This window comes from Miscanthus floridulus, chromosome 1 (assembly GCF_019320115.1).
Source record: "Miscanthus floridulus cultivar M001 chromosome 1, ASM1932011v1, whole genome shotgun sequence".
Classification (NCBI taxonomy): domain Eukaryota; kingdom Viridiplantae; phylum Streptophyta; class Magnoliopsida; order Poales; family Poaceae; genus Miscanthus; species Miscanthus floridulus.
The window spans coordinates 2,125,207-2,136,078 of NC_089580.1; the positions used below are offsets into that span (position 1 = coordinate 2,125,207).

The 10,872-nt window shown below is 48.3% G+C and overlaps 2 protein-coding genes across 2 annotated transcripts; both read left to right on the forward strand.

Moving 5' to 3' along the window:
- The first annotated feature begins 1,383 nt into the window (after window positions 1–1,383).
- Window positions 1,384–2,353, forward strand: LOC136470970 (uncharacterized). The gene has a single exon (XM_066468703.1). The coding sequence runs from the start codon at window positions 1,534–1,536 to the stop codon at window positions 2,215–2,217; it is 684 nt and encodes a 227-aa protein (XP_066324800.1). The 5' UTR covers window positions 1,384–1,533; the 3' UTR covers window positions 2,218–2,353.
- Window positions 2,354–7,183: 4,830 nt separating this feature from the next.
- On the forward strand, window positions 7,184–8,276 carry LOC136470979 (probable glutathione S-transferase parC). Its single transcript, XM_066468712.1, has 2 exons — window positions 7,184–7,585; window positions 7,687–8,276. The coding sequence occupies exons 1-2, from the start codon at window positions 7,265–7,267 to the stop codon at window positions 8,041–8,043; spliced, it is 678 nt and encodes a 225-aa protein (XP_066324809.1). The 5' UTR covers window positions 7,184–7,264; the 3' UTR covers window positions 8,044–8,276.
- Window positions 8,277–10,872: the final 2,596 nt, after the last annotated feature.

A 10,872-nucleotide genomic window follows, 5' to 3' on the forward strand; every position in this document is an offset into this window, starting at 1 on the left:
CAAATAAACGTTATTAGATTAACCACGTCATATATTTTTATAGTAAACCTATTTGGATATACAAATGTTGATATTATTTTTATAAATGTAGTCAAACTCGAAATTAGTTGGCTCGTCAAAATACGAGACATGCACTTATTTTGCGACGGCGAGAGTATATAACTGTTTATTGGAAATTGTTTTTTTTTTTCTTGAACACGCAAAAGGTTTGCATGTCTTTATGTTAAGGTAGAGAAAATGTTCAATACTACGTTCCTTAGTAGTAATTTACATGACTGATTAGTCATGCCCTTAGCTGTCTAGCAATCATCTTGACATAATCATTCCCTGGAGCTTCGCTGGAGAGTAAAGCCCGGCGTTTTCATTTCAGTCACCCTCATAGCATGCATGATTCTGACGGGGCAGCACAGAATGTTTGTCTCTGCTGCGTGCCAAGTGGTGCACCTGAGCACCATCAGTGTGGCCGATTGATTGCACCGTACAAGGCTCTGATTGTCTGTTAAGGACTCGCAACTGTTCCGGACAAGTAGTTAATTGTGAGAATGATGTCAAGCTCGATCTCCCCCTCTACAGCAGAGGGCCAGATGTGCTAAGGTGTCAATCAATATTACTCTGTGAGTAGACTGTTCAGTTCATTCCAAGTCAACGGCTCAACGTGTCGTGAAAAAGCCAAAACACTTAAAAATTTCTAGTCTTGGAGCTCCTAAACCAACAAAACATGATTGGCACTGAGATTAATTGCCGCGCATGACACTTGTCTGCTCGGCACGCGCGGCGACCACCGGACCAGCACACGGCCGCACGGAGATCCAGCAGCATTTGTGGCAGGCCCCGCCGCCGGCGCACTGCGCATGGTACGGTGGCTCGCTTGCCGCTGCCGGTTGCCGAGCGCCGCTACCCTTTTCACCTAAACCCGCGCGGGTCGGGACGTCGGATGCCGGGTGCCCTCCTCCGCAGGTCGCACGCGCGCGCCCACCCTGCCTTCTGCTCCATGACACACGGCTCATGCCGGCATGCCGCAGCGTAAGGAACACAACACTACTGCTACTGCAAGGCCCTGGCGCTCTCCAGAGTCCAGACACAACACACATGCGGCTGTGCTATTATTAGCCATCATCATTAAACCCAAGACACGACGACGACAAAGCCACCACGCCACTCGCCACTCGCCACTATTTCCATCATTAAACCCAAGACACGACGACGACAAAGCCACCACCGCAGCGTAAGCAAAACCAAATCACATCACATCACGGACGCTAGCTAGCTAGCTACTCCTACGACATGGCAGCTACATAGCAGTGTGCCACTCCTACTCCAAACGCCTATAAAAGGGACAGGTACATGCTACCAGTACCAGACGCACACTCTCGAGCCACTCGATCGGCCACACGCCCACACAGTGCCAGAGCAAGCAAACACCACCAGCAGCAGCAAGGTCGCGATTGCGAGCTATCGCCACACAGGCCGTGGGTCGTGGCCCGTGGCAGCAGTACAAGTGTATTAATTCGGGAGCGAGCGAGCTACCTAGCGATGGCTCGTGTGGTGGGCACGCTGCCGCGGCGGCACCGGCAGGCCATCGCCAAGGTCTCCGTCTCGGCGCTGGTGGCCGCGCTGCCGCTGCTCTACGTGTCGCTGCTGCGGCCGCCGCTGGCCGCCCTGGCGGGGGACACCGCCTTCTGGTTCCTCATGTCCAACTGCGTCATCGCTGCCATCGTCGCCACCACCGACGACGCCGGCGCGCTCTTCTTCGGCTCCTCCAACGACGATGATCCTTGTGACGATCGCAACGACCACGTCTCGCGCGGTCAGCCGGTGGACCGTGGCGTCCAAGAAGAGGTGGCGAGCACGCTGGCCGGCAGCAACCCCGTGGACCTTGTTGCGTCGCCTTTTCTGATCCAAGCCGAAAGCGGAGATGCAGCGAACAGGGCACGCACCGACGTGCAGCCGAACCACATGCATGTTTCGGTACTTCTGCAGCGAGGTGAGCAACACGAGGCGGCGATCGAACCACTGTATTCTCGTCCACCGGACGTGATGGCACACGGCAAGGGCGGGAGACTCCGGCGGTCGGCGACGGATGGGAGCAAGTCGGCGGCAGAGGAGAGCGAGTACTGGCAACTGAGCGACGAGGAGCTGAACAAGAGGGTGGAGGATTTCATCGCGCGGTTCAACAGGCAGATGAGGCTACAGATCCAGCAGGAGGCAGGAGTCTGATGTGTGATCATCAGTTATTATGTACTGTGCCTTCCTACCTGTAGGATTTAGACAGTTAGTTACCCTGTAGTCTATATACAAAATCTATAGTGCGTAGGCTTTGTTACAGTTGGAGTTATATCATGTACACATATACATCTTGCATGGTTATTTATTCATGTACACATGTTGATATATCCTCCGTATACATGTACGCCGTAAAGTTTAGTCACTGAGATGGAGACACTGGACCAGCTGCTGCAGGAATTCCCTTTCTTTTTTGAGGTAGCCATACGAGGAGGACACGAGAGGGATGAGGATGGCCAAATAACGTGGGCTACAGACACGGTGCGTGAGGTTAATGACGTCAAGAAGTCCCGGGAGGTGGAGCAGGACCGCAGGAGATAGAAGGTCATTTGTTTCTCGTCGGACAGTGGGGCAATCTAGAGAGAGTAGAGAGATGGAACCAATAGATGGATCCGCGTGTAATAACTAATAAGCATGAGCACTCATGCCAATGTGGTATAACACTGTGTCGAAGCAGCACTACAAAACCATCCAAGAGCCATTTTATCATTATTGGACATTTCAAGGGCTATAATATCGGATTTTATAGTTGAGAGGTTATAGTCAACCTAGACAACCGCCCGTAGTTAAAGGGATTAAGTAGACTTTTCTAAAACAACAACATTAACCACCACCCAAACCATGTTAAAGCAAACCACCACGGCGAAGACCCACTAGTGAATCCTCTACTGCAGTGGAGTTCCATTTCTAGTGTTACTACTTATATGATCTAGTTTTTCGTTACTAATTAGAAGAGTAATAACTAGTCCATTAACCCTTACTCCTATACAGTGTATAATCTTATAAGATATAAGTATTAGAAGTTCATGATTAATGTAGTATAAACAACTAAACCAAATTGTTTATCCTTGCATGCTCTCTCTCTCTATTTATTTGCTAACAAATACTACTTATATAGATACTCTGTGATATCTATCTGGTTATAATAGATTTACCAATTACTCTGTATTTTTTTATCTGTATGTATTGATAGTTTCACTAACTTTTACTCTATGTGTTTTTTTTATCTGTATGTATTGATAGTTTCACTAACTTTTATCGCACATGCTTGTGTCTTTAATATATGTTTATTTAAAACTTTAGCTTAATAGTCATAGCTCTAAGAGCAACTCCAGCAGACTACCTATCTATCCCCAATTTGGGTAGTGTAGGACCAAAAATCCACTCCAGCAAACTACCCATCACACCCAACAGATTTGTTGCCTACCTAAATTCCCCTCTCGACTACCCATTCCTGTTGGGTCAACATTGGCTACCCAAATTTTCTCGGCCTCCCCTGACGCTCGGTCACGCGCACAGGAGCCCGACGCCCGGCCGCAGGAGACTCAACGGCGACTGAGATGGAGACATTGAGCCTGCTGCAGGAATTCCCTTTCTTTTTTGATTTTTGAGGTTGCCATACGAGGAGGGCACGAGACGAAAGAGGATCTGGGAGGGGCCAAATAACGTGGGTGTGCGTGAGCTTAATGACGTGAAGAAGTCCCCGAGGTGGAGTAGGACTGCAGGAGATAGAAGGTCGTTTGCTGCTCGTCGGACGGTGGGGCAGCGGAGTAGTGAGATGAAAGTGTAAGCACGAGTACTCAGGTCAATGTGATGTGACACTATGTCAAAGTAGCACTGCAAAACCATCCTAGAGCCATATAAACACTATTGAATGTTTCAAGGGCTATAATATATGATTTTATAGTTGAGAGGTTGTAGTCAACCTTGATATGTTGGGGTTATGTAATTTTTTCTAGTATTTGCTGACTCATCATCATGTCAGCACCCACGTAAGATGACACGTCAACAAATCCACCTTCAAAACCACCCTAGGAGTTATTTAGACCGTTTTAAATACTTTAAGAAGTAGAATGTTTTGTTTTTGTAGGTGAAGAGTAAAGTAGACAAGTACGAGAAGTTAAAGGGATTAAGTAGACTTTCGTAACAAAAAAAACATTAACCACCACCCAAACCATGCCAAGCAAATCACCACAGAGAAAAACAAACTAGTGAATCTTCTACTGCAGTGGAGTTCCATTTCTAGTGTTACTACTTATTATGATCTAGTTTTTTGTTACTAATTATTAGAAGAGTAACTAGTCCATTAACCCTTACTCCTATAAAGTGTATAATTTTATAAGATATAAATATTAGAAGTTCATGATAAATTTAGTACAAACAACTAAACCAAATTGTTTATCCTTGCATGCTCTCTCTCTCTATTTATTTGCTAACAAATACTTATATAGATACTCTGTGATATCTATCTATTTATAATATATTATCAATTACTCTATGTATTTTTTATCGTATTGATAGTTTCACTAATTTTTATGGCATATGTTTGTGTCTTTAATATATGTTTATTTAAAACTTTAGCTTAAGTTATATATTAGTCGTTGTTGTAGCCCATGTGTAATATTAGCTCTACTACGAGAGGATCAGACCTGCCACGTACTCCCATATCCGGTTCGATTCACATTAGCAGGCTTCCCGGCTGTTGGGCCATTCGGCCCATATTCGTGAGATTGTCGATAGACTTAAAAGTCACAAAAAATCTACATTACCTCTCCCAGCTTTCACGAAAGTCCGTCTTTTCTCTCTGAACTTTAAAATCAGGCAAAGCACCTCCCTCAACTTTTAAAATCGTTCATCTTACCTCCCTGACCCTGTTATAAGCAGTTTTGAAGGCGGTTTTGTCTTTTTCTTTTTTATTTATTTCGACTGAATATTTGAAAAATCATAGTAAATCACAAAAAAATCATAAAGATAGAAAATCTAATTTTGTTGGACTCCACATGAGTAGATCTACACAGAGAACATATAATATGATATGTTTTAGTACAAAGTTTTTTGTTGTGGCTTTAGATCTATGCTTTTCTGTAATTAATTGGAATAATTCATAGTTGCAGTTTCTATGGTCCAATTGTGATGAAATTTTTATGGTGGGCTAATTACTGTATGGTTGAACTATAATAAAAATTTCATACTCATTGGATTATGTATAGCTTAGTTATAGATTTATTTATATTTAACAAGCATAAACCTAAATAAAATCTATAACTAAGTTATACTTGATCCAATGAGTATGAAATTTTTACTACAGTTTAAGCATACAATAATTAGCCCACCATAAAAATTTCATCATAATTGGATCATAAAAACTGCAGCTATGAATTATTCTATTTAATTACAAAAAAACATAGATATAAAGCTACAACAAAAACTGTGTACTAAAGCATACTATATTATATGTTCACTATGTAGATCTACTCATGTGGAGTCCACAAAAATAGATATTTGATTTTATGATTTTTCTGTGATTTACTATGATTTTTAAAGATTCAGCCGAAATAAAAAAAAAGACAAAACCACCTTCAAAACTGCTTATAACAGGGTCAGGGAGGTAAGATGAACGGTTTTAAAAGTTGAAGGAGGTGTATTGTCCGGTTTTGAAGTTCAGAGAGAAAAAGCGGACTTTCACGAAAGTTGAGGGAGATAATGTTGACTTTTTCCTTAAAAGTTCACTCAGTCATATGCTCTCAACAACCGAAACTTAAAAAAACCTAGCCTTTTTCCAAGAATTCCATCCCAGCGTTTAAACTCCTTTTTTTTTACGATTTCCCAGCGTTTAAACTTCAAAAGTGAGTGTACTGTGAACTGATCATAGATCAGCTGGTTGGGTTCCTTGTGATGGAACAGGGGAATCCGGGTTTAAGTCCTCGACTTAGCACGAGTGCTCGCATTTTTATGGATTTATTCCAGGATTTAACGGTGCTATGCTTTCAGTGGTAGACAATATCCCCGTCGACTTGTGGTGACTTCGTGAATCTCGTAATCTGCCGGCTTAGTCCTTCATAGAAGTTCATAGGGACAGGGTTTACGTATATATGTTCGTAGGGGTGAGTGTACGTGCATGTTGTGAGCGTCTACATTGTACTGTATAATTCTAAAAAAATAAGTGAGTGTACTAACTGAATATTCTGGATTTTTTTTGCAATCACTACTTTACTCGGAATATACATGAAGACGTAGAAAAGTACTACTCCCATGTACTTGCTCCTTATCCTGACCTCATCGATGAGGTAATCAAATTACTATATTCAATTAACCTTGGAATTCACAACACGATATAATATTATATGACATTGACAAGAATCATAGCAAGACTATCCCAGCTTTGCAGGCTTTCTATTTTAATTTGATTATTAAGCTTTAGTGCTTTATTACCTCATCAAACTAGCACCCGGCGGGCCTTGGAACATCCGCCGCGTACGTCCACAACGAAGATGCATGGAGCCATGGACGGACGGTAACGACGACGTCTCGAACTCTATTCGCAGCGCCGCTCCCGGGAGCGCGGGAGCCGCATGAGAAGCTGCATTGCGTGACTTTTTTTTTACCGGCATGCAAACAAGCAAATAACTTCGAAAAAAAAATGTCTACAGATTTTATATGGTCAAATCTATCAAATTTTTTATAAATACGATCTAATAGATAATTATAGTACAAATCCTAAAGCACAATCAAACGTATATAAATAAGACAGATTTAATAAAAAACTATCAACAGATAAATAACAAAAATAAAAAATTAACCAAATAACGAGCTGGACATGCATGCGCGCATATCGAGTAAGACAGCAGACAGGACGAAGCACCGGCGGTTTCAGAAGCAGAAACGAACAAATTATCAGCAACGAAATAATCGAAGACATGCATCGATCGATGCATTATCATTGGTGCGGTCGATGACATATCGGCATATGCCGTTGATTTCCATCCCCAAGAAAAATGGCAGCACCCCCGGCGCGTCCAAAGAAACGCCTCGTAGCTAGCAACATCTAGCAAAGCCATCATCCGGTATAAATAGACATGGAATCGACGAAGCCATTGGCAAAATGCAAGCTCTCCAGTCATAAGCCAGCGATCGAGCGTTGCCGGCCGGCACATCGTCTGCTGATAAGGTTGCAAGCTTCCAAGGGATCGGATCGGAGGCAATGGAGGGAGTTGTGGTGCTGCTCAACTGCTTCGTGAGCCCCTTCGGCAACCGCGTGCGCATCGCGCTGAAGTTCAAGGGCGTGGCGTACGAGGAGAAGACCGAGAACCTGGCGGCCAAGAGCCCGCTGCTGCTGTCCTCCAACCCCGTCCACGCCAAGGTCCCCGTCCTCATCGTGGACGGCAAGCCCGTGTGCGAGTCCCTCGTCATCCTCGAGTTCATCGACGACGGCTTCTCCGCCGCCGGCGCGCCGCCGCTCCTCCCCGCCGACCCCTACGCACGCGCCCACGCCCGGTTCTGGGCCTCTTACGTCGACACCAAGGTCGTCGCACGTCCATCCATCGATAGCTAGGTTTCTAATAATCTAGCTTTAGTTAATTAATAATGACACGCTAGCTACGTACATACGATCCGTGCATGCAGCTGAATGAGGCCGGGATGCGCGTGTGGCGGTCGCCCAAGGGCGCGACGGCGGCGGTGGAGGCGGCGAGGAAGGACACGGTGGCGGCGCTGAAGACGCTGGAGGCCGAGCTGGGTGGGAAGCCCTACTTCGGCGGGGACGCGCTCGGCTACGTGGACGTCGCGCTGGTGCCCTTCGCGCCGTGGTTCCTGACCTACGAGCGGTTCGGCGGCTTCACCGTCGCCGCCGAGTGCCCCGCCCTGGCGGCGTGGGTGGACCGCTGCGTCCGGGAGAACACGTGCGTGGCCGAGTCGCTGCCGGAGGCCGAGCACGTGTTCCAGTTCGTGTGCGGCATGAGGAAGGCGTTCGGCCTCGACTAGGCGGCCGGCCAGGCCGGCTGGCACGTATGCGCGTGGGAGCTGGCCTTGGTTTGCACGGGCGGGGGCCCCGCGCGATTTTGTGCACCATCGTGCACACGCACGTTGACGCATGCGTGATCCATGATTCCATGCATCATGTCGTCGTCACAGAGCTTGTCATTGCTTGGCTATTGTTACGCACGTCGTTTATGCGTACTAGTGTTTTTAGTTTTTTCTATTTCCATTTTTTTTCTTCTGCGACGGTTTGGTAATCTTTTTTTTTTAAAAAAAGGGCCACTTGACCCAGCCTTCTTCGGAGACCATGTTTGGTAAACATTTGCAGTTGTAATTTCCCTTTTTTTCGAGAGATTGATGTGATACTATAAAATACCGTTTGGCAAATATTTGTAGTTGTAATTTCTATTTTTTGATTTTCGAGGAGATCGATGTATAAAATAATCTATGATTTATGGGAAATACTACGCCGGACGTCCAGATATAAAATTAATCCGGACGCTTCCGCTCCACCCGTCCCACCCCGGCGCTCCTTCCCTTTTGGATCCGGAGGTTTCGTTGCGCTCATTCCCTTTCGCATCCATAGGCTTTCCCTCTGCCTGTCCATCCCCAGCACTCATCTCCTTCCGACTCCCTCCTTTCTCCTGTGGTGCAATAGTAAACCACGGTAATGGTGGTTGCGCTTCCTATAGCGCTTGTAGACATCGCACCTTGCCGTACACGAGGGAGATATGGAAAGCGAGACAAAATGGATCAGATGTTAATCATTGCTTGCAACATTCAAGAACAAATGTTTGCAATTGTCAGGTACCATAAAAAGGGGTCCCCTAAACAAGAACCGAAAAAAATCGCTTAGACCTTGTAAATATCGAAGCCAAGAGACAACCACCGGCGAACCCCCACCTTATCCGAGGCCCGGCTAGACCACCCGGCCCACCTCGAACAATATCCGGGCTCACCCGAAGCGGGCTTGACCCAGAATGAAACCACGAGGCCTCCGACGAGGTACCGATTCTCCGCCTCGCCCGAGGCCCCGCGTCACAAGGCCTCGGACGAGGTACCGATTCTCCGTCTCGCTCGAGGCCCCGCGCCACAAGGCCTCGGACGAGGTACCGATTCTCCGATTCGCCCGAGGCCCCACGTCACGAGGCCTCGGACGAGCACTCAGTTACCGACTCGCTCGAGGCCGGCTCGGCATCAACCCCGTCACCGCCGCCTTGACCGACTTCTCTGACAGGACGTCACGTCCAACCAACGCGTCCAACCACTCCCGCAACGTCAGCCGAACGGCGGCACGATACAACGAAGTGGCCGACGAGACGGGAGTCACATCGACACTATGCCGTCCGAGACAGGACGGGGCAGGGGTTACCGGCCGCTGTGCTCGGCACTGTGCCCACGGCTGATACCCATGCTGCACTGTGCTGCCTAACCCCTGCTCCAAGGACAGCGCGGCGTGGAAAGTCAAGTCTGGGTCCCTGTAGCCTCGGAATCAGCATACAAGACCAACTGCTCCCTCTGAGCCTCGGCTATCCGCTTCCGGGCTCCTGTAGCCTCAGGACTCGCGCCCGCTGAGCCCCCCCACAATGGTTCAGCCTCTGCACCGACTGGGCCTCGGCTCTCCACGTTGTCAGCACTCTGGGACCGGCACGTCCTCCGCAGTACGCACCATGTCGTACGTCAAGCCGCAGGAGCTCCCACGTCGCACAGGATCAGGCGTGATCGGCGCGTCGCTCCAGTGCACCGAGGACAAGGCCGCTCCACCGACCATGCCGCCACAGTGACAAGCTATAGGGCTCGAACATACCGCCTCTGCTCACAAAACGCCACGTAACAAATCCATGTACCGCCCCCGTGCCTCCCTTCAACTATAAAAGGGAGTGACCAGGGCCGCTTCTAGGCAGGAGACACACACACGTGCAAGCAACGCACAATGCTCTGTAATACACACGCTCCATCACTACAAGAGATCAACATCTCGAGTAACCCACGCCACTCTACGCAGAGACCTAGGACTAGCTCCCTCTCTCGCTCAGCTTGTAAGCCCCTACTACAAGCACCTCGGTGCAAGGAATACAAGATCGCTCTCTCAGACTGGACGTAGGGCACCTATTGCCCGAACCAGTATAAAACTTGTGTCTCTTTGCATTACCATCCGGGATTAGGGGCATATAGTACACTTTCACTAGTTGGTTGAGGACCCGTCGGACCAAAACACCGACAGTTGGCACGCCAGGTAGGGGAACTACTGCGTGTCAGCTTAGTCATCCTAACAAGTTTCGGATGGCAGACCCCACGCGACCACTGCGTCTCGGCACGGTGATCTGGTTTGGGAGCCTAGAGTTCATGTCTCTAGGATGTGAGTATGATATGGTACTCCTCCCACCTAGAGCCCCATCGACCGACGATGACATCATGCGCCAACAGCCCAGGCGCAGGCAGCGCCTGGGCCGCCGCTTGCGCTGGCCAGGCACGACGCGGGCGGGACCACCCTGACACCACGCAAGCTCAGGGCGATGCACCGCGCTCCGCCAGTATCCTATACCTGGCTGTTGGTACAGAGTCCCTGGTTGGGGACCTATCTAGCTTAAGCCTGGGCAAGGGAAAGACACAGGTGGCGTGCAGCAATGCCCCGTCATCAAGCTCTGCCCCGCCACCTCCTAAGGAGTCGACTCCGGTGGAGCGGAGCTCGGCGATGACACCATCCCCGTACCCCTTCAGGTTGGGCAATGCTGCCGCCGCCTACACTTTTGCTCACGCAGAGCCCCTAGGACGCTTCCAACGTTTTGCCCTCGACCTCATCGCCATAACCCCGACCCACACCCACGCTGACTT

What these genes read in the sequence shown, in the direction of transcription:
- LOC136470970 (XM_066468703.1), top strand. Translation starts at nt 1,534, where the DNA reads ATGGCTCGTGTGGTGGGCACGCTGCCGCGGCGGCACCGGCAGGCCATC.
- LOC136470979 (XM_066468712.1), top strand. Translation starts at nt 7,265, where the DNA reads ATGGAGGGAGTTGTGGTGCTGCTCAACTGCTTCGTGAGCCCCTTCGGC. An exon ending in CCTCTTACGTCGACACCAAG is followed by an intron (nt 7,586 to 7,686) that starts GTCGTCGCACGT and finishes CCGTGCATGCAG; the next exon opens with CTGAATGAGGCCGGGATGCG.